This window comes from Schistocerca piceifrons, chromosome 5 (genome assembly GCF_021461385.2).
Source record: "Schistocerca piceifrons isolate TAMUIC-IGC-003096 chromosome 5, iqSchPice1.1, whole genome shotgun sequence".
NCBI classification, from domain to species: Eukaryota; Metazoa; Arthropoda; class Insecta; order Orthoptera; family Acrididae; genus Schistocerca; species Schistocerca piceifrons.
In genome coordinates, this window is record NC_060142.1 from 364,901,544 (window position 1) to 364,926,807 (window position 25,264).

The window sequence follows — 25,264 nt, forward strand, 5'->3', positions numbered from 1 at the left end:
TTTCATTGTTACTTTGTGCCAGGAAGGGTTCTCAACAAGGGAAGTGTCCAGATATCTCGGAGTGAACCAAAGTGATGTTGTTCGGACATGGAGGAGATACAGAGAGACAGGAACTGTCAATGACATCCATTTCTCTGGCCACCCAAGGGCTATTACTGCAGTTGATGACCGCTACCTATGGATTATGGCTTGGAGGAACCCTGACAGAAAATCCACCATTTTCAGTAATGCTTTTTGTGCAGCCACAAGACGTCGTATTACAACTCGAAATGTGTCGACGTATGCTGCTTGTGGTCATGGATGGCACCATAACGGCTGTATGATGAGTGAATACCATCCTCCGACTGATAGTGGAACCATATCAGCAGCATATTGGCAAGACATTCATCTTCATGTCCGACAATTTGCACCCCCATCATCCACATCTTGTAAATGACTTCCTTCAGGATAAAAACATCATTCGACTAGAGTGACCAGGCGTTCTCCAGACATGAACCCTATTGAACATACCTGGGATAGATTGAAAAGGGCTGTTTATGGATGACGTAACCCACCAAACTCTCTGAGGGATCTATGCCGAATCGCCGTTGAGGAGTGGGACAATCTGGACCAACAGTGCCTTGATGAACTTGTGGATAGTATGCCATGACGAATACAGGCATACATCAATACATGAGGATGTGCTACTGGGTATTAGATGTACCAGTGTGTTCAGCAATCGGGGGCACCACCTCTGAAGGTCTCACTTTATGGTGATACAACCTTCGTGTGATTTTCATGAGCAATAAAAAGGGCAGAAATGATGTTTATGTTGATCTCTTTTCCAATTTTCTGTACAGGTTCCAGCATCTCGGAACCATGGTGATGGAAAACTTTTTTTTGATGTGTGTGTTAAAAATGCAACATATGTGTACAACAGCGCAGTAATGCTCGGTTTTACATTAATTTTGATCAGGAACTATGATAGTTTGCTTTTGTGGAAGATCAGAAAATATAATTTTATGTTCCAGAACGTTAATTTTAATGCACACAATGTGCTAGGGGATCTTACACAAAATTTCCTAGGAGAGGAACAGTTGAGAGTGTTGTATCAAACATATCTCTTGATATACTCTCCTTCCCCAGCAGATGTTGCTCTCTGGGGTGTACCTGACAATGTGCTCTCCAGTAACAAATTCCTAAGGGATTCAGACTGCAGACTGAGAGGAGCCCAAACAACGGGTAACTAGATGCTGTACGCATAACTACTGTGCTTGAACCTCATGACTATCCAGGTATGGGTGGATCACATTATGACTATTTTCACCTAGCTGGTAATACAGTCATTCCAAAATCTGCAGACAACCTATGTCCTAGTGAACTGAGGAAAGTCGCTCTGCGATCTGAGCCAGGTTAACTATTGAGGCCCTCTTGTTGCATGTCATGAATGACACAACATTACAAGCCATTTTATAAAGTCAGAAGAAGGGACAGATGTAAGGAGTTCAGGTATAGTGTAAAATGGTAGCCTCCATAGGAACACAAGAGATAAAATGCTCACAGAACACACTGACCAAGTGACAACTAATGGCAGTAGGATACAGTCTTACATCACCACAGAGTCATCATTGATAAGAGGCAGTTTGTATATCTGTTTAAAGCAATGAGCAACTTTATAACAGTTCCTTTGCAGTGTAAGATTTGGAGCCAGTATCGACTAATTTTTAGTAAGACACCTGGTTGTTGTATTACACCATGCTGCAACACCTATGATGGAATGCTATGAAAATCCTCCATAACCTGTTCAATTTGATCAAGAACAAAGACACTTCTCCAACTTGTGACACAATGCAATATTCACGTCTCCCATAAAACCATGAAAGAACAGTAAATATCCAAGCAGTTATCATAGTGTTGCCCTCAACAGCTACATAGAAAAGATATCAGAGCAGTGAGTAAGCTATCATCTTATCTGGCCTCACAAATCTAGTCAGCTCCTTAGTTTGGTTCCAGAATTAGTTGAGGAGATATCATTCCATCACTGATAACCTGACATTCCTGGTGACATCTATACAGTAGGCTCTCCTATAAAAGCATATTTTTCAATTTTTGAAAGGATAATGACCCCACTGTGAGGGATATTAGTCTCAGAAACTTCCTTCAGTGGAACTTTGAGGTACATTGTCTCTTCTTTGTCTGCTTACTCTTGTCGTGCCAAATTCTTAGATACTGATTCAGGGAAGCTCTGTTGGGATATTTTACATATCATTTACTACAAACATGCATTGCAACAGTAGGACATTACTCCAAGTGCTACAGAATCAGTGAGATTTTGAGGCCTTCTTTCTGATGGCACACTTTATCAGTTACTATGTATGAGGGGGATCTGGAAGCAAGGAAATAAGTACAGAATGTCCTTGAGCATATAGTCACAAGTGTTTGGAAGAAGACATTACACAACTATTCCAGTTTTACAATGCCGTCATTTGGCATTGGTTGGATTAACAACGCTCACAGTCCAGCACAAACTTTGTATATTAAGGTCACATATTCTATACATCATGAGGTTGTAACCATACAAGACCAGCACACAGCCAGTATTTGTGCTGACTAAAGCTAGTGAGCTCCCACTGTACGTTCAACATCATTTCCTCATAGTGCATCATCAACGCAGGTAATTGTCAGATTCACAAGATCAGATCTACAAGACTGCCCACAAGAAATGGAACTATTCTGTATATTTATGAAATGCAGATCTAGTGGCCCTTAGGTGGAACATATGAGTATTATACTTCCCTTCTAGAAATGGAACCACACACTTCCTAAATAGTAAGGAGCTCAAATTATTAACATTTATTTTTTGTAACCGAAGGCAATGAAACATGAAATACAGAAATTTATGGGCTTCAAATTCAAAAACAACTCTGAAGTAATGTGTTAGGTTTGTGATGGTTCTTCATGTGGTATAAAACAGATGGCTTCTGAACTTATGACATAAAAAAATAGGGTAACATAACCTTCCAGTAACACACATTATCAATGAAAATGCTGTATCTTGCTTCTAGTGCATGTGAGTGTGAGTGCACCAAGTGTGATGTCACCACGTGTGTGTGCTTGAATCAACCCCAAACAGTATCAGCGTGGTCCAACCATCAGAGGTCGCCTGTGGGGTGCATGCACTTGGCATGTCTCTGCCATACTTTCTGCCACTGACTCACACATATATATGTGCGGATCAGCTCTGACTCTCCCTCTATGTTCATCCAGCTGTACTGCTCACATCAATTGTTCTGTCTTGTTACATGTGGATTCACAAAAGGCTTATTTCCATTATTGTTCAGAGGTTTATGAATAAAGCTATATTTGTGTTACTTGGATCTGTTTCATGTATTACTTTGTTGCTACATGACTGGTGATGACAATGGGATGGTTTCTGCATGTGCAGTCTTTTAAGTGCAGTTTCATCAAGCCAGTCATTATGGACACCATGCTGCCAGCCCTCACTGAACAGCTTAGTTCAGCAGGAACCACTTTGTCAGCTTCCTTTAACAGAGAGGGTACCATTCCACTGGTCCATCCACCCACTTTTCCTCAACATGATGAGTAAGCCACAGGTTGGGAAGTTTCCAAAAAATGACTCAGACAGCATTTTTTGGCTTTCAGTGTGACTCAAATATGTCCAAAACCTTCTTGCTGTCATGGAGTCTCTAAAATGTATCAATTACTGTGTCTGCCTGCTCCTTTACTAGAACTGGGAACTCTTACTTTTGATCACATGCACAGTTTACTGTCTAACTAGCATTGCAAAAAATGCATGTCATAGTGGTGCCACAAGAAATTAAACGAGTAATACAGGACCTGGGCAGCCAAACTTCATGGCCTCAGCCATAAGTGTCAACTCATTACTCATTTCTGTAATGATTCTTATGCAGATTCTATGGTGCACAATATGATTATCTGTTTAGTTCTGGACAAGGAAATGCGCCAGAAGGCTTTACTATGTGAAAACCCCCTGTTGGCAAAGGTTTTGCAAATAGTACAATCTTCTGAAGTTTCTCATGCAGCAGGGGACCAAATTAAAATGTGGGCAATACGGCAGTAGTGTCACAAGATGTGCCCACTAGGACAACTGATAGCTTGCACAAGGAAGCGGCAGTGGTGGTGGTAAACATGTGGGCCCAGTGCCAAGCAGACCAAGGCTGGCCCAAGCAGCCTTGACCACCACAGCACCAGCGTCAGCATTCTCTGCTACTGTCATCTCCTTTCTGTTTTGTCCAGTATGAATGTTCTGCATGCCCTAAGTGCTGGGCTACTTGTAATGCTTGCCAGAAGCAAGGCCACATAGTGTCCACATGTCATTTGCTGAAGATTGCCCAGGATATGGATATGGGCATAAACTATGTGGCTCCAATGCTTGTGACTACTCCCAAGTTGTTTATTGAGTTACGTGTTGTTTGCCAAGTGCTCCAACCACAGGCTGACACAGGTGCTGCAGTAATGTTATTGAATTCTCAAACCTATGTGAGTTTAGGCTCACTTCTGTTGAAGCGGATCACATGGAGGAGGTCAGTTGTAACGAACAGAACATTGTGTTGTTTGGACAATTTATGGCATCTTTCTCTTACAAGACAGTGGTTCATTCCATTACGTTTTTGGTGGTTGCTGATGTTGGTGTTGGGAACTTGTTCGGGATGGATGCATTTCAGGGACTTGGATTTTCTATCACTGATGCAGTTCACCTTGTGTCTGATCAGGTACCATATTCTCAATATAAAATACATTGTTTGGAGTTTTCATACTTGTTTTCAGAAGGTATAGGGTATGTTTACAAATTTTCTGCTCATATTTCTTTGAAATCCATGGCTCAGTCTCACTTTTGTTGTGCATGTTCCATTACTGTTGCCCTAAAAGATCAAGTGAAAAAAGAACTGAGCAGACTTCAATCACTATGGGTGGTACAACCTGTTATGGCTAGTGAATGCTGGTCTCATCTGGTCATCTGGTTGGAAGTCGTCAGGGAAACTTCGCCTCTGTGGCGACTTCAGGACAAGTCAACATGCAGTTGGTTGTGGATACATATCCTCTTCCACCCCAGGAGGAACTGTTGTTGAAAATTTTGGGTCACCGGTGCTTTTCTAAAATTGATATGTCTGAATTGTACCTACTATTTTCCAACGATTTTATAGCAACTGTTTACAGTGTAACCTCACAAAATCTCAGCTTTTTCAACCTTCTCTTGTTTATTTGGTGTTTGAGGTCTTGTAGCATGGTTTTCACCCTCTACCAGATCACCTCACTGTTATGTCTACACCCTGCCCCTAATTCATGAAGGAGCTTCAGACCTTCTTAGGTCAGATGGCCCACTACTATAAATTCCTGCTGGAGGTGGCCACATTGGCCCTCCCATTGCATGCCTTGTTATGCAAGAATGTACCTTTCTGCTGGAGCTGGGACTGTGAACATGCTTTTCAAATGTTGAAATCCAAACTGCTCTTTGCCCCTTGTTTAGCTACATTCTCTCTGTACCTAAAATACTTGTTGCTTCTGCCTCCAAATCTCTCACTTTGGCCCAGCAGCATTACTCTCAGGTGGAGAGAGAAGCTCTTACCATAGGCTATGCTCTCTGGAAATTTTATGTTTTTTGTATGGCTCAAAGTTTCATCTTATTACTGACCATAAACCCTTGGTTTCCATATTTAACCCTCCCATTTTCTTGCCTGACAAGGCAGCAAACTGCTTAAAATTCTGGATGCTGCTCTTGTCTCACTAGAATTATGAAATCAATTTTCAACCTATGTCTAATCATACCAATGTGGATGCCTTGTCACACCTTCCTGTGGGTCCTGATCCTGACTTTGACCATGAAGAAATCCTTTGCTTCCATCTTGACATTGAAAAGCAGGCTGTGGTTGAGGGTTTCCCAATAATGAGCTCGAGCATAGCGCCTGGAGTTGCTGCTGACCATGTTCCCCACTAGGTGGTTTGGTCTGTTGAATAGAGCTGGCCAGATAAACCATGGGGTTGGGCTGCAGACCTTCTGTGGAATTATTTTTCCTTACAGTATTGTCTCTATGGTCCCAGAGCAGTCATTTCTGCTGCATTACTGTGTGAGGTTCTACACCTTCTCCAGGGCAATTGGGAAATTTCGCACACTGAACTGTTAGCTAGAAGACATGTTTTTTGGCCAGGGATTGATGGTGAAATTGCTGGTTTTGTCACAGCTTGTCAGCAGTGTGCCAGGTAACTCCCAGAGTGGTACTGTTCCCCTGGCCTGCTCCCAACCAACTATGCAAACACATTTGTGTAGACTTTGTGGGTCCCTTCTTGAATTCCTATAGTCTCTTGGTTGTGGATGCATTTTCCTGGTTTCCTTAGATTCTGCAGTATGCGTTGACCTCAACTGAGGTCACAATTCATATGCTTTTTGATAGGTTTTCTATTGAGGGATTGCCTTCTACCATAGTTTCCAATAATGGGCCCAAGTTTGTTTCTCTAAGCTTTCAATTGTTTAGTTCCTGTCATGGTATTCATCACATTACAGCTCCATCATTCCACTCTCAGTCAAATGACAAGTCAAAATGACTCCTGCATATGTTCAAGTCTCAAATGAAAAGGTCTTTTGTGGATTCTTCACTGGACGATGCCTTTCTCCATTTTCTGAGCACTTGGAACATTTCATGCCTATGAGGCAGCAGAGCCCAGCTGAGATGCTTCATAGCCAGCAGCCATGCACACTCTTCCACCTTCTGCAGCCATGCTTTAGTGCCTGCCCGGCACCTTGTTCCACCCCTTCCATTGGCGCTGGCTGCCGCTGCTCTGCATATGATGGAGGTGTCTCTCGTCAGGCCACTGGCAGCTCCTCCATCACCTGGGTGCTTGCTTCAGCACTGACTGTCTCACTCCATGTTCATCCAGTTGTAATGCTGACATCAGTTGTTCTGTGTCTTGTTACATGTGGTTTCAAGAGAGGCTTATTTCCATTACTGTTCAGAGGTTTATGAATAAAAATAATAAAGTCATATTTGTGTTATCTGTATCAGTTTCATGTATTACTTGGTTACTACAGAAACCACTTTGGCAATCATAGTTTTACAAATCCAAGAAAATCTGTAATTTGAATGTAGCAGCAGTAAAACTACTGCTACAGAAGTAAGAGGGTTGCCATCAATGAACTATGGTATGCTGACCTCAAAAAAGTCACACAAGCTGCATGATATTGAATGCAAGACAAAATGCTAGAGACATTTTGTTAGTACTGTAACAGCAGTCACAAGTTCTTAATTTTCATATTTGTACTAAAACCTATGAAATGTAGAAATCGACTACAGAAAAACATAGCATGGTCCTGTAGTTACAGCTGAGAAGTACATGCAATCAGTCTCAGAAAATTAGTATATTCACAGATGGCATTGTAGCACTGGATTACATGACAATCTTAAAAAAGAAAATAAAATACTGTATCATCCAATGTCATAATTTATCGGTAGCTTAAGCAATATCGAGATAACATAAATGGTAACTTACATAAGATAACAATAATACAAACAAAGAAGGCCACAACTGCATCTGTGCCCAGTTTTATTGTTAGTTCCTCTTGCAACATCTCACAGTTTACACCACCATATTTTTTTGGACACACACAACTATAACGGAGATCAGGTTCCTGGTTTATACAAGTACCTCCATTCAGACAAGGCATATTCAAACATTCATTGTGGTCTATACAAGCATTTCCATCATGTGACAATGTTCTACCTTCACCACATCTGAAAGATTAGAGAGAAAATTATTCAAAATGTAGTACACTTTACAAGGCAACGCAAATGAAAAATAAAGCTCTCATAATATTTGACTACTAACCAGAGACTCTGGTATTCCATAACTTATACGATTTGGGACTAGGATTAATAAAGTTTTGAAACTTTGCACTGGGCTTGAAAGTACATAAAACAAAGTAAACAATTATCATCTTAAGATGATATTTATTTTGACAGCAAAGTAATAAAGCACAACTAAGGGACTTCACTCAAAATATAAGGTGCAATAACTATGTATGTTCTTCTATACAGCATGATAAACTAGCATATCACTGATAAAGTCAGACTTTTCATGCTGACAAAGTTTGCTGTTGACTGAAAGTTACTGTCAGCACATATTTCGGGTGTCACTCACTACACATTGTACAAGGTTATTGTCTGAAACTTTTGGTGCTGTCAATCACAATTATTCTCATGCATATTTCCTGATTAATAGTCCAATGCATATAGTAATGATCAAATTAGTGACTAACTCAATTTACTTAGATTTGCCGATAAATACACTAAGCAGCAGCCCAATGATGATGGGAAAAAGGAGCAGCTAAATGTTCTGATAAAAATATAATAAATTACTATGTTTTAAATAGCAAATGTTCCTTCACTGATGAGCTATTGAAGGCGTGGAGACAAAAAAAAAGGGTAACAAAATCGCTCATAGGAGGATCACCATGATCAATCACTCATTCATGATGCTGCACAGATGCCAACATTTTGATAATTATTCAGGAGAGTGGAATAAGTCAAAATGTACATCAATGTCTGCATGGTATTTGTGCTCAATCTAAAGGGATCATGATTAAATTACCAGGAAAGCTGATAATTTGTAAAAAGCTCTCATTTCCACATTTATATCCAATAAGGTTGCTTGCAACCTACTGGTTCTTTAATATTCATAAGACACTGATACTTATAAAGGCTGTAAGAAATGAGAACTCTTTTCAGTTGACACCATTACCTGTCATGCTGGAAATGAGTTTGCTGCAGTTTACACTAATCTCACAATGAGCCATGAGGTCATGCTGGTATCAGTGTCCACATCTAAATGCTGAACAAGGAATACTATTGAATTTACTTTTTTAGCTACACAGTCATGCTCACATACACAAATGATGACACCTCAGACAACATTTTACTTTGATTGGCTTCATTTTCTTTATCTCTCTTGTTTATAATAGCACTGTTTTAAATGGCAGTTAAACAATCAACATTGCACCTTTCTAATGTAAAAAAAAGGTCCAGGATGAAAATTACCCTTTTTGCACTAGAAACTGTAATTATGTTTCATCAAACAATTAAAAAAATGCATATATCCTCAGATTGCAGATATCTGGAAATAATGATGGTAGTTGGAAGCAGATCTTATAAAACATATTTGACCTTGAAGAACTGGGAAATGTGTAAAACAATGTTGTTGAAGCACTCTGTGAATTTCAAGAACCAGGACTGACAGTAATACACAATCCTCTAATACCTGAAATAAGGAACCGTTATGACATACCGTATCATCCATTTGCAAAACAGGAACACTTGCAAATTCATATTACCACAATGAAGCTATGGAACTGCTTAGGCTAGTGTTCACAGATGTTCGAATAACATACAGGAATGCAGCCAGGCTACACCTTTGACAATTGTCAATATTTCGAGATATGCACATCCTACCATTTCTAAGGCACAAATGCAGCAAGGAAGTGCTGTGCAAGGGAACTGAAAACCTCAATTTGAAGAATTTAATTTCAATGGTTTCCTTAATAACACTATTCCAATAGCTGAGACTGCATTCCAGAATCTCCATGTTGTTATATTCCAAATGATGACCATTGCTGAGGCAACTGCTCAGCTGTTGGAAGTGTTTGTGATGTCTATGCTCAGTACACTGGTTCTCCTTGGTCCAGGCAATCTAAACAAAATTTAATATGCCACAACTGCAGGGAATACAATATCCACCTTAGACAAACTGAAAGAGACTTAATCTTATATGGTGGCCAAAAAATACATTTCACATCATATTTCTGCAAAATATGAGAAATCCTTTTGGAAGTGCTTCCAGCATAAGGCAAAATGGCTGTAAACTTTGGTCCCACCTCTGCATTATCATCATTCACTTGACGTGTTGTCAATCAATAGTGCAATGGACATGTTATCATTATTTCACTATAACTATTCTGACAAAAGATGGCTCTGAGATGGCCTAACTCATGCGACTAACTTTAAGGTCTAAAATGACAAGGCCCCTGTGAACCAAGGTATAAAACACCCCTTCACATTGAGTCAGGTGGTGACAACTATCAGCCTTTAAATAGAAAGTGGTGTGATTTGGTTACCTATAAGCTGCATGTTCCCATGTACGATCAGCTATTTTCCTGACCAACACATCAAGAAAGAGAACGCAGCCATTCTTCCCACCTGCACTTTGAAATGAATATTCAAGTGAACTGAATCCAGGTGTTCTAAAATGCCATTTAAATTCTTGCTATCATGAGGCCAAACAGCAAAAGTATTTTAAATATATTGAAAGGGGAGGGGGGGTTAAAATAGTTCTGATAATTCAGTGTCAAGCCTAACATCAATTAACCATAACAATTCAGACAGAGAATGCAAATAAACATACGAGTCATTCAAATGCAATCCCTCTAATTGGCGTAAGAAATATGCTGGTTTCTTAATGTGATGCACACATCGATCTCCTATTGAGCTCAACAGAGTTTCAAGGAATTTTGCTATATGATATGTCATAGCAAGAATGTTTCTCACAACAGGCCTAAGAAAAACACCTCCCTTGTAGATCTTTGGGTGCTCATATACTTTAGTGGGGACCCCACAGTAAGAATTAAGACTCTTCATAATCTCCTACAACAAGGAACTTTTCTTCAGGATGATCTTTCCTTTGTAGGGGACCAGAACCACACAGAATTTTTTGAAAGAAATTTCTGCTGTTTGGCTGTTAAGGTACATCAGGCATATCTTAATGGTTCAACATGCACCTGAGAATGGCTAGAAAGTTGAAATCATGATTGTGTACAATACATGAGCAATTAACGGTCAAATGGTGGAAATTTCTTTGAAAAAATTTTCCTCAGGAGATTGATAGCCTTTGTCTCAACACTTTTTGTAGGGTCAGCACTGAGCCCATGATATGCTGAATCAGAGAGTAAGCACCACACTTTTTAAACATAATCCAGCTTTTCCAACACCACTGTAGCAAATAGCAACACATGGATACACTCTAAGTGAACATAAAGCAGCCCCCTCTCAGCTGCTGTTATATCAATCTTGGATGAAGGTGCCCCAGTCAACACAACATGCTTCCTGCCTAAACTCCTCTTCAGCATTAGAAGGTACTTCAAAACAGCCTGTTCAATATATCTTATAAAATCAGTGACTGGTAAACACTCAGACATCAGAGCAAAATCTAAATCTTTCCCTACCACAGATAAAGCTCAGTCATGACAACTTTCTTCCCTGAGAATGAACACATAACATTGAGATATAATAATAGACACTGAGCCACTGAAACATTCACATTTCACCAAATGCCATACAGTTATAAAATGAAATTTATAGTCAGACTGTGACCATGAAGCACCCCACCATCCAGTCAATCCCAAGAAAACGGTGAAGTTTTTTGAGCAGTCAATAAATGAAGCTAAAATAATTCCTTGAAAACAAAATCCAACTGTTGGCAAGTGAAATTGGCTAAACCAGCCTGTTGCTTGATGCTCTGCAACCCAAGGTTTTAAATTCCTTGTGTAGCACTTCTTTTGCAGCATTTGTCCTTAAAAATGACAGGGTGTGCACCAGTTGAAATATTGACAACTGTCAAAGACCTAATCCAGATGCAGTCGTCTAAGTTATATGAACATTTTATATGCCAGTAGAAACTCATGTTTCACACTGTTTACAGATGAGTTCTTTCAACATGTAGGTAATGAAAATAATGATAATTCAGAGAGTATTCTTCTAAGAAAATTAAAATGGACAAATTACAAACTGTCACTGGAGAAAAGTACACTTAGGATAACTAACAGTCTTTTTCATAATTTTGTAATAATAGTGGTAATAATAATTAATAAAGTAATAATTTCATTCTCATTAAAGCATTAAAGCAACAGGCAAAGTCAAATGCATAGTACACTTGTTAAACTGATAAACGCAAAGGTGCCCTCCATAACTTTTAGCCCTACACTTTTCTCCATTACTAAACTGATAATTCTGTTGTGTCTCAGGATGCATTCTATCAACTAATCCCTCTTTTGTAGACAAGTAGTGCCATAATGTTCTTTTTTCCTCAGTCTGAACCAGTATGTCTCCATTAGTCACTCAATCTACCCACTAATCCTCGGCATTTTTCTGTAGCACCATATATCAACAGGTCCTATTCACATCTAGCCTGAACTGCTTAACATCCACATTCCACTTCCAAACAAGGATAGATGAAGACAGACAAATACTTCCAGAAGAGTTTTCCTGACTTAAATTTACAGTAGATGTTGACAAATTCATCTTATTCAGTCTGCTTTTTATGTCCTCTCTACTTTGGCCATTGCCAGTTATTTCACTGCTCAAACAGCAAAACTCATCTTAAAGTTTTAGTGTCTCATTTTCTATTCCAATTCCTTCAAGATCACCTGAGTTAATTTGAATACATTTCATAACGCTACTTTCACTTTTGTTGATATCTAGCTTATAATCCCTTCTCAAGGCACTATGAGTATAAATTCCATTCAATTGCTCTCCCAAGTCCTTTGCCACATCTGACAGAATCACAATGTCATAAGCAAACCTTTAAGTATTTACTTCTTCTCCCTGAACTTTGACCTCCTTTTCAAATTTCTCCTTGGATTCCATCACTGCTTGCTCAATTTACACATGGAATAACATCAGCAAGATGCAAAAACCTTGTGTCACTCCCTTCTCAGCCATTACTTTTCATGACCTTCACCTGAAATTATACGTAATTATACGTAATTTCAGGTTGGTTTCTGAACAAGTTGTAAACAAACTTTCACTACCGCATTTTACCCTCGCTACCCTCAAAATGGTTTTGTGTTCCATGAATCATTCCTTTCGAATTGCAGTGAATTATTTACAACAAACTTTATGAGTGAATAAATGTACTGTGAGACAGTAGTCACCAGTATTAACTCCTTAGATAGATTCCAAGGTGATTGTTGGTGAGCATCGCATATTATTCGTGCAGCACTTGCTCAACAATGAAGACTTTCTTTCTTAAAAGCGAGTTAGAACAATATTCCATAAGACATTATTGAAGGAAACCATGCAAAATATATGAGCTTATTGATTTGACTCTCCTTAATATTTGCAATGATTTGAAGTGCAAATCAAGCTGAACTAAATTGTTTTAGAAAGAAAGATACTTCTCCAGTTTAAATTCAAATAAGTACCTTGACTGCACTGGTCTTCATCACAACTGGAACTCACAACTCACACCATCCTTGCATCACATGACAGGTGTGGAACCTCTGAGCTAACAAGCCACTGCAGAGAATAGTCCCTACAACATTGTCAAAAGCTTTCTCTAAAGCTGTTTTTTTTCCGGTCTTCAGTCTGAAGATTAGTTTGTTACAGCTTTCCATGCTATTCTAACCTGTACAATGCTCTTCTATGTACCACAATGTACATCCCTTTCAACATGCTTACTGTATTAATGCCTTGGTCTGCCCCTACAATCCTTAGCCACCACATTTCCTTCCGTTACCAAATTGACAACTCCTTCATGCCTCAGCATGTGCCCTATCAACCACCCACTTCTTTCAATCAAAGTGGCCACAACTTACTTTCGCCTCAATCCAGTTCAGTTATTCAATATATCCACTTAATCTTCAGCATTTTTCTGTACCACTACATTCCAAAAACTCCTCTTCTCATCTGAACTAGTTATTGTCAACATTTAACTTCCATAAAAGATTAACTCCTATCAAATATCTTAGCAAAGACTTTATAACCCTTAAACTCATTTTGTTGTTAACACATTCCTCTTTTCCAGAAATGCTTTCCTTGCCTTTGGCTATCTGCATTTTACATCCTCTCTAATTTTGCCATTGTCAATTATTTCTCTGCCAACCAGCAACACTGATCTACTACATTTAGTGTCTCGATTCCTAATTTAAGTCCCTCAGCATCACCTGATTCAAATCAGTTACACTCGATTAACCTCACTTTACTTATAACTGACGTTCATCTTATAATCCCTTTTCAAGACACTATGCATTCTGTTCTGTTCTGTTCTGACTCTTTGGTGTCTCTGCCAGAATTATGACATTATAGTCTGCCTCAAAAGTTGAGTGATCAATTTTGAAGCAGCCAGAAAACTTACTTGCTGTACAATTGCAGCAAGGGGAGCATATCTGGCCAGTGATACGCAAATCTTATTTTTTTTCTGCTGCATCGTTTTTGTCAGTGCAAACTCAGATACTTAACAGTAATTGTTCTGTACAATTCCAATTTTTGTCATTGTCTTCTATTATGATTATAAATATACTATGTATTAAAAATAACAGAAGTTAGATTTGTTATGTAATTTACTTTTATTAATACAGACATTGTCTTCCATGTAAAAAAAGTGGCTCTTACAAGGAGATCAGCAGACCTTGTTTCAACTCTCAGCTCTGTCAGATTCTTCTCACAGTATTGTATCTCCCATCTCATCTACTTCCTCTATGCTTTCTGCAGTCTGTCATCTCATCCCATCACCGCGCAAGCTGCCAAAGTGGTGTCAACTCAAATGACTTGCACTAGGTGACTGGTCTACCCAGCAGGAGGCCCTAGCCACATGACATTTAATTTCACAATGTTATAAACAAATATTAAAGTTTTTATTTTTTCACCATGAACTTGAATTCACTTTCAAAATTTATCTTTGGTTTCCTTTACTGCTAACTCAATGTAAAGAATGAATAACAAGGGGGATATGTTACAGCCATCTCAACTACAGTTTCCTGCCATGCCCTTCTACTCTTATAACTGCAGTCTGGTTTCTGTACTATTTGTAAATAATTTTCCACTCCCTGTATTTTATACCTCCTACCTTCATAATTTCAGAGTGTACTTCAGGCAACACTGTCAAAAGTTTTCTCCAACTCTACAAATGCTATAAATATAGGTTTGCCTTTCCTTAACCTCTCTTCTAAAGATAAATCACAGGGTCAGTATTGCCTTGTGTGATCCAACATTTTTCTGGAACTCAAATTCATCTTTCCCAAGGTCAGCTTGTACCAGTTTTTCCATTCTTCTATAAAAAAATGTGTATCAATATTTTACAACCATAACTCATTAAACTAATAGTTCGATAACATTCTCAGCTGTCCACTCCAGCTTTCTTTGGATTTGGAACTATTACATTATTTGTTATGTCTGAGGGTATTTTTCCCATCTTATGTACCTCATACACCATACAAAAGAGTTTTCTCATGACTGGCTCTTACGAGGAGATCAGCAGACCTTGTTTCAACTCTCAGCTCTGTCAGATTCTTCTCACAGTACTGTATCTCCCATCTCATCTACTTCCTCTATGCTTTCTATAACATAGCCTTTTAGTTTATTTCCCTTGTATAGCCCCCCATCCCCCACTACACAGAACAGGGCTTGAAGGCTCAACAGTATTAACTGACTACAGTGTCATCCTCAGCCCACAAGCATCACCACATGTAGATATGGAGGGACATGCAGTCAGCACACCGCTCTCCATGCCATTGTCGGGTTTTGTGACCAGAGCCACTACTTCTCAATCAAGTAGCTCCTCAACTCTGGCAACCTGGATACGAGCATGAGGTGTGCTTGCTTGTGTGAATGAATGGTGTGTGTTTATCTTTTCCAATGAAGGCTGGGGCCAAAAGCTTATGTGTAAGCGTCTTTTAATTGTGTCTGCCTCCAACTTAGTGTGTTGTCTTTATGGTACACAGCAATCTAGCCTTTCCTACATTGTTCTTGTTCCTATCTGGAGTTTCCATTGTTCAACTTTTCGTAAAAGTTGTAAGAGATGCTTTTGCAGAAGTGTAGGTGTTTTATATGAACACAACAACAGTTACATGACCGCACTCATAGTTAAAGGAGATGTTCAAAGTGTTGTTCTTGTACCCAGACGCAGGTGTCTACCTGTCACTGCAGTGAGTTCCAAATTCTTTCAGACATACCTGGATTATTCCAAAATTCTTGACAACACTGACAAGAGTCTGCTCCAATGCTTCAACCATGTTAACTGGAGTGGTGTACACAACACCTTTAAGGTGGTCCCAAACATAGAAATCCCCGGGGTTCAGATCTGGTGATCTTAGAGGCCATGGTAAAGGTTCTTCTCACCCAGTCCATCTTTGACCGTTTCAGAGAATTAAATGATGTCTCACCATAGCAACAAAATATGCAGATGTTCCATAATATATGTACTGTGTCCTCTGTTATTGCTCTAAGGGAATACCCTCAAGCAGTCCACTAAAATGATCCCACAGAAATCAAAGACAATTCCATCAATTTAGTTAGTTTGGTATCAATAATGCCATACCTAGTACCCCTAATCACATGTTAAATGATTTCACTAATCACTAGTTCCAAGACTCATGAATACCATGTGGGCTGGAGCCAAGATGACTCCAAATGTGACAACTGTGATAATTAAAAACACCATCATGAGTGCACACTGCTTCAGCTCTAAATAAAAAGTTATTGTGAAACACAGGATTGCCTACAGTTTGTTGTTGCATCCACTGATTGAACATTAATCAAGGACCAATGTCCATCTCACTAAGACAATGAACACACTGGAGGTGGTACAGATACATTGCACTGTGATGCATTATTCTCCTAACACTACTGTGGGACATTTCTGGAATTTGTGTCACAAATCTCCTTCATGAAATTCAAGAAGAGTATTTGAATGCTTCCAGCATCACATATTCAAGCACAAGTGTAATTCATGCCATCCTACTGTTCTCACACCATGTCAAAGCTCCCAGTTTCTTGGAGGTGTCAATGCAACCTTATAAATGTTTCACTTTCGGGATACCTTCAAGCAGTGTATGCATCTTGGTACTAGCATGCAGGTTCCTGCACATTGTTGTTAGCTGTAATATACATGAAATGCATATCTGCTTACTCCTTATTACTGTAAGTTCCACATTACCACCAACGCTGGTGCAATGCAACTGATGATCTGTAAACTACTAACTGTGTACTGTACTGTTGTAACTATTCTGTTTACAATTCTGTATCTCAATAATGTAATAACGGACTACATCATGGATCAGCATAGAGTGTTTACACAGTATCATGTCAGTAGTGCCTGATAAATGCAAAGTCACAGTTATGTCACAATGAATTCATTTGCAAGTCTATGTTTACTGAGACCTATTATTTCTATATCATGTACCTACAACTGCGTGCATCTATGACGTAAATTATGATAATCGTATATATTCCTTCCACCTTCCAGCTCCCCCCTCTTTGCTTACAAATGGTTTTCCATCTGAGAACTTCATATTCACACAGCTACTTCTCTTTTTTCCAAAGGCCTTTTTAATTTTCTTTTAGGTGGTGCCTTTTTTCCCTTGTTATACATTCTTCCTCTAGCCACTAATGCTTAGCCATTTTGCACTTCTTGTCAATCTGCCAGGAAGTTTTTTTTTTTAGATGTTTGTATTTCCTTTCACCTGCCAGATTTTTATAATTAATTTTTATAATTAAATGCAGTATCTCCTGTGATATCCAAGGATTTTTACAAGGCCTCATCTTTCTGCCTGTCTCACCCTCTGCTGCCTTCACTGTTTCATCTCTCAAAGCTACCCATTTTTCTTCTGCTGCATTCCTTTTTCCTGTTTCAGTCAGCCACTACGTAGTGCTCCCTTTACAACTCTCAGCAATATTTGGTTCTTTCAGCTTATCCACATCCCATCTCCTTAATTTACTACCATTTTGCATATTCTTCAGTTTTCATCTATAGTTCATAACCAATAAATTATGGTAAGAGTCAACATCTGCCTCTGGAAATGCCTTACAGCTTATAATCTGGTTTTAAAACCTTTGTCTTACCACTATATAATTAATTTGAAAACCTCCAGGTCTCAGCCGTGTATATGACATTCTTTCATGGTTCTTAAACCAAGTATTGGTGATGATTAAATTATGCACTGTATGCAATTCTACCTGGTGGTTTCCTCTTTCTTTCCATTTCCTGTCAGTCTATATTTTCCAAGTGTTTTTCCTTCTCTTCTCCCATCACAATTAGATTTTCATCTCCATTAACTGTCTGAATAATTTCACCCATCTCATTACGTGTTCTTTCAAGTGCTTCATTATCTGTAGAGCTAGATGGCATATAAACTTGTAATTCTGTGGTGGATGTTGACTATACGTCTGTCTTGATTACAATAATGTGTTGACTATTCTGTTCATGCAGCTTATCTGCATTCCTGTTTTCTTATTCATTGTTAGACCAGCTTCTGCTTCACCTCTACCGGATTTTGTATTTATAAGTCTGTACTCAACTGACCAGAAGTCCTACTCTTCCTTCCACAGCACTTCACTAATTCTCACTGTGTCCAACTTCAACCTATCCATATCTCTTTTTAAATTTGCTGTCCTTTTTAGCTGATTAAAAGACCTAACAATCCTTGTTCAAAACCATAGACGGCCAGTTTTGTTTTTCTTGATGAAAACATCCTCCAACACAGTCCTTGCTGAGAGATTGGAATAGAGGACTATTTTACCTGTTGAATATTTTGTCCAAGATGATTACATCATCATTTAATCATATAACAGAGCTGCATCTCTTGGGAAAAATAATGGTTGTAGTTTCTCCTTGCTTTCAGCTTTCAATCTCCTATACAGGGTGAATATATAAAGTCCGGGAACACTTTCTATTATTTATTGCACAAGAACTAAACATTGTACAGATGTCACATACATTGTATTTTGAAGAGAAATTCTGAAAGTTTTTATTTTACAAACAATCAATATGCGAACCATGAGTGACCCAGCAGACATAAATACGGTAATCGAATTCTTGCCATATCCATCCCAGCATGGCACCGTCAACCGTGGCAGTCGCTTCCCATATTCTCTCCCGGAGCTCTGCTGCATCACGTGGTAGAGTCAGTACATACACCAGATCTTTAGTGTGTCCCCACAGAAAAAAGCCACACAGAGTGGGATCAGGGGGAGGCCATTTCATGAAACAGCTGTCCCCTTCTGTAGCAAGGCCAAGCCATCGATGCGGCAGCTCTGTGTTCAGGTACCCACGAACTTCATGATGAAAATGAGGTGGGGTCCCATCCTGCTGAAAGATGAACGGAGAGTCTGATTGCATTTGAGGGATCAGCCATCGCTGCAACATGTCCAAGTAGGGATATCCAGTGACAGTGCTCTCGGCGAAGAACAACAGCCCGTACAGTTTTCGACGTGACAAGGCACAAAAAATATTTACTGTTAGGGAAACATGCTCCAATTCAATGCATTTGTGTGGATGCTTTGTACCCCAGATTCAACAATAATGTCTATTCATTTTCCCATTAGTGTGAAAAGTGGCTTCATCACTAAAAATTAAGCAGTTAACAATGCCATCCCCATTTTCTTTCAATTGTTGCAAATGCAAACAAAACTCAAAACGCTTATCTTTATCGTCATCACTGGGCTTCTGCACTAGCTCCAATTAGAATGGTTTCACAGACAGCTTGTTGGAGGACTTCCCACACCGTCATTGGAGCCATTTCGATTTCACAGGATGCAAGACGCACCAATTTCTTTGGACTCATATATGTCTCTCACTTCACTCACACTCGGACGTCCGCTTCTCTTTGTTGGGCACAAGCAACCCATGTAATGAATTTGTTTGGCCAGTGGTAAATGGCCTTCCTTGTTGGTGGCTTCTTAGGGTACTTGGTTCTAAACATCCGTTGAACAGCTGTAGCACACTTTTTGTTGAACTCCAACACACAGAAAGCTAGTTCCACACCCACAGAAAGCTCGTTCCACACCTGAACTCACCACATTTTTCACTAGCACTGACTATCAGCAAATTACCAAATTATGCTGTGACGGTATAAATGAAAAAAGGCTTTCAGGGTTTCTCTTAAAAATGACGTATGTATGATATCTGTACAGCGTTTGGTGCAATAAATAATTGAAAGTGTTTCCAGACTTTATTTACACCCTGTATATTGTGTGTTTAAATGCATGTTTAGAAATATCTTGTACAACTAGTGGCAAGTTATTAAACAATTTATGCCCTACTAGCTCACAATCATTCACTGGTCTTGGTAACTTATTGCACGAGGTGTAAATATTTCTGTTGTTTTATGTATTGTAACCAATGATGTTTCTGTAGTGTTTTACTTTTGGCACCTTCTGCTTCAAATAAATTAAAACTGTGTGTGTGTAAAAAAGGGGGGGGGGGGGGGGGAGAGAGAGAGGAGATGCACATCATGATTTTTCTGCTTAGTAAACGAACAGAGGTTAACATGGTTTATGCAAAGAGTCAGTAATTACTCGTTTGGCTTCTTACTGCAATAAAAAGATCTCATGAACAGAATTGATCCATTAGAAAATGCATAGAAGAAGTCGAAAATTAAGAGACGTAATATAGACTACAGGAACATGTTCTTAAGTAATGAATCACTATAGATGACTTACCACTAATACACTTCACATTTCATCATGAAGGTAACTTATCATGTACAACCAACAACTTGATACAACTACCATTATCAGAGGAAAATTTGGCTTTTAAACTAAAATTATTTGCTGTGTTTTGTTTCACTAATCAAAAATTCATGCACTCTAAACCAACAAGATTTTGAGCAGGTTATTGGGGTAACTGTAGCTGTGAAAGATTATAAATTTCCTTTTGAACCAAGCAGCACAGCCTTAGAGCTTAAAAATTAGGGCAGATCAGTTATCATATGTCATACCTTTCTTTTTAGACAACTTACAATTATCCAGAGAGGACTTTCAAAGTTTAAGTCTATTGTGTCAAATACAATAAAATTCCAGCCAGTCTAGGAATGATACATATTGTCATGTCTAAATCACAATCAAGTCAAAATCCAGAGGCAGTATCACCAATGAAATTTAACAATTAGTATTGAAAGCATATTTATTATTGACAACAACATACAACCAGAAGAGAACTGACTTCCTGGATGGAGAATGCAGCTATTTACACAAACATTGAATATTACAGAATGCTGGTATATATACAAACACTGATATTCCAGAATAAACAAACTTTACAAATGTCAGATATTTCTAAAAACCTTCCAGAAAAGATAAGTACTACATAACACTAATTGTTTGTGACTGAGTTTGAAGTGACAACCCACAACATGCCAGCCAGTGAGGCTAATAACAATGACATACTGCAAGCACTGCAGCTTGCAGTAATGCTTCTGCTCCTGGAGAATCAATAATTTCGGAAGTTCTCATTAGAGCCGACAACAGCACTCCGGTTCCACATCTTGACAATGACGATGCATGCGGTGACACTGGTGGATCCTTACAGTCTGATCATGTTTTTACACCCTCTTCAATAGGATCAGCACTGAAGGTAGCCCCTCCCATCAACAAACTCCATGTTCGTCAAGGGCCCTCAGTTTCCTTGAACCTCCCATTGTTGATTTCTACCTCTGGACTGTAGTAAGGCTTCGTACAGAGGGCACTGATAACATCTCTAAAATTTTGTCTTCCATATCAAGAGTCATAATCCTCTATTTCATATATCACATCAGCAAGAATTGGAGGATGTGCTACAGTCCACAGCCTCATGGCCATGGAGCAGAAAGAATGGTGTGAATGCTGTATTGTCTTGCTTCACTGTATTACATACAAATGTAACAACAAGCAGTAATGTATTCCAATATGCTTGTTCAGTACCAATGCACATAAGAGAGTATATCTGCCAACATTTTGTTAAAACATTTTGTGGGGTCAATTACCTGAAGGTGGTAGGTGCATGCCATCCTGCGAGTGATGTAGCAATGTGAAATTATCTTTCAGTCTAGTCTCAACCAGGAAACTTTTCCACACTCAGAGATCATCATATGGGGTGCTCCACTCTTCAGGATAATGTCTTCTACATGGAACTTCACAATTACCAGGGCTTTGACGGTCAGCACAGCTTTCATGACAGCATAGCAGCTGATGTAGTCAGTGCAGACTATTATCCACTGATTCCAATTTGTTGACTTTTGGAATGTTCCCAAGAGGTCAATTCCAGTTTGGTGGAATGGTGGTGCTCCAGGTGGGATTGGTACCAGATGCCCCATAGGTAACTGCAGCACATGATTTCATTGCTAGAAGTCCTTACAGAGGCTCACATAGTCTCTAACAAATCAGTAGAGACCTGTCCAATTATATCTGCATCTGACTTCACCTTATTCTTCAGGAATGTTGCAACATTGTGCAAACAATTCAGGATTGCCACCTGCAGATGAACTGGGATGACGAACAAGCATTTCTGCTTCACTGTGTTATATTTCCTCTTATACAGTGTTCTGCTTATTAAATAGAATTCTCCTTTGGTCAGTTCCTCATTCTTCATAACTTCCATGGTTTTCAGCAATGCTGGATCTTCCCTCTAATCAGCAACAATGTCATTTAATGCAGAAATGAGATTTTGTCCATGCTGCTGTGTTTTGCTGAAGGATTCCTTAAAAGGCAGTCAGCATACTTGTGTGCTGCATTCATTTTTTATACTATGGAGATTTACTCTTGAACCCTCAGTGCCCATCAAACCAGTTCACTAGATGGATCCTTCAGGCTAGTCAGCAAGCACAGAGAATGGTGATTTGTCATAATGATGAATAGTTTGCCAACTAAACACAGCTGGATCTTGTTCATGGCCCAAACAACTGCAAGGCACTCTTTCTCAGTTGTAGAGCAGTACTATGGAAGCATAGTACTGTCCCTATCTATAAACAGCTAGAACTGATGTAAAGCTCTGCCTCGCATTCTTGTCATACAATGCTAGATCTGGAGGTGTTAGCCCCTCCTTAAGGCCAAGGAAAGATCTTTCTTGCCCGTTGTTCCAAGAAAATCAGGCATCTCTCTATAGCAGTCCTTGCAAAGGTCATGTCTTAGTACAGAATTTCTTCATGAATCACCAATAGTAAGAGAACATCTGAGAAAACTTCACACATTATGAACATGGCAAGAAGTTGGAAAAACTATGACTGCTCTTATTTTCTCTGGGTGGGGATGGGTTCCATTGTAATTCTCCAGGAGCCCCAAGATTTTTATTTCCAAGGTGACAAGGAAGCATTTTTTTGAATTTAGCCAAAGAACTGCTGTCTGAATACGCTTCTAGACAGTTCCTCAAATGTCTTAGAAAAATTGAGAATGTCATCCATATAGCAAAGACATGTCCGTTTAACATGTCACATCAAGTTGTCCATCATACTTTCAAAGGTGGCTGGAGTGTTACACTGTCCAAAGGACATAACTTTAAACTCAAAGAGGAAGTGAGGAATTATGAAGGCAGTCTTTCTCCAGTCATCCTTGCAAACCTCAGTTTTCCAGTAACTTGTCTGTATGTACATAGCTCATAAACACTTTGCTTTGCTTTCAAGTGGTCTATTGTGTCATCAACATGTAACAGTAGATATACATCGTTCTTCACTGTTTTGTTCACTTATCTGCACTCAATGCAAAAACACCACATGCCATCCTTCTTCTTGCCCAAGAACCAGAGGAGAGGACCAAGGACACTCTGAAGGTTTAAGTGTGTCACCTTGCAGTACCTCCTCTGCTTCCTTCCAGATTATTTGTTGTTCAGCTGATGACATTTTATATCAGAGCTAGATGTTTGGTGGGTGACCCTCGGTATTAAGGTGTTTTACTATGGGCCACTTGGTCAGATTTGGAAACATCTTAAAATTGACTAAGAGTGGCTATCATTCATTGATGTTGTTCCTTGGTCAAGTCAGAACCTATTAGTAGCTCAACAACAGCTTCCTCCCCTGGTTTTTCTGTAATGGTAGCAGAGCCTGAGTTTTCAATGATAACAGTAACCTGCCCTTTCTCGACTGGTTCGGCTGTCCCTATGCACTTACCTTCAGGGATGAGTTGTGGCTGCTGATGACAATTAGTTATCCAAATTTCTTCTGGATCATCTACAGTGCTTAAGATTGTTTCTAGCATCTAAAAATCCTTTGTGAGCCTGAACAGCTTTTCATAACCAACAAATACTACACAGCTGAACTGAGCACCTTGGCTGTTGCCTGGAAGTCATTTTCTTGGCAGTGGTGTAATGATAATGTCTTGAATGCCAAACAATCAACCACAACCATTTTTGTTACTTGTGCTTGTTGGAATAGCTTTGTCAGTCTGAAGCTCTGACCTTCCACAGCCATTGCTGACTACATTTTGTTAAAATGACAAATTTGGAAGGTTGTGTTCTGTCACTGACATACTCTTAAAATGCATGCTTCTGTCAGCTAGACATATTTCCCATTTGAAACTTTCAGCGCAATCACTGTTGCATCATGAAACATAGTCTCTTGGTAAACATTCAATATTAAAGAAAAATAATCCCCTGAGTTGTCTAGCACCCAGAGTGGTTGGCCATCATTGATGATGTCAGTGAGATTTCCTGACATCTTTGTGTGTCATCCATGGAGGATTGACATGTGTGGTGGCCTCACTTTCATAGATGGTTGCCTCGATTAGTGTTCCTGAATTTTGCAGGGATATGAGCAGCTGATATCTCTGAAGGGTGATGGGGAATGGCTGTGGTGCGTTGGGGAGTGACCTTGTATAGGGTATGACAATGTGCTTTGTACCATAGTTCGACTGTGACCATCTGCAGCTTACTGGCACAAATAAAACTGCTGTAATGTTTGACACCTGGTGATGTAGTAGTTACCTCAGGGAGTCACACCTAGTGATACGTGGCTGGCGACCACGGGGCCCTGAGCTGAGTCCTGGCATTGCTTCCACTTACTTATGCCAGGCTCCTCACTCTTATCTTTCCTATCTGGCCACCCTCGGCCAGCTCTTGTTCTTTTCCGACCCTGACGCTATTAGGTTTCGAGGGCTAGGGGGTCTTTCATTTTCCAACCTATACTTCTCATGCAGCGTCTGACCCAGAGCGGGTGGCTGCAAAAGGCGTCTGTATCCCATGTTAGGGGCGGCCTCCAGAACTGTGGAAGGCAGCGGAATACCACCACAGATTATCTTCCCTGCATAATGCAGTCTCCATTTTATGCACAAAAAATGGCTTCCTCTCATGTTAAATCAGTGTCCGGAGGTAAAATAGTCCCCCATTCGGATCTCCGGGGGGGGACAACTTGAAAGGAGGCAAAAAATCAAAATGAGAATTGGTACCTGGAATGTCAGAATTCTGCTACAAGCAGGAAAACTAGAAAACCTTAAAAGAGAGATGGAAAAGAATCATCTGGACCTCGTAGGAGTTGCTGAGGTAAGATGGAATGTACATGGAGAGTTGCAGTCAGATGAATATGTAT

General features: G+C 39.5%; 1 protein-coding gene across 1 annotated transcript in view; it reads right to left on the reverse strand.

The window, feature by feature from the left end:
* LOC124798994 (neural-cadherin-like) overlaps window positions 1-25,264 on the reverse strand; it is a 331,157-nt gene that overhangs the window by 62,511 nt on the left and 243,382 nt on the right. The window contains exon 29 of the mRNA XM_047262530.1: window positions 7,504-7,745. Within this exon, the coding sequence (XP_047118486.1) occupies window positions 7,504-7,745 (242 nt within the window). The remainder of the gene's footprint in view (window positions 1-7,503; window positions 7,746-25,264) is intronic.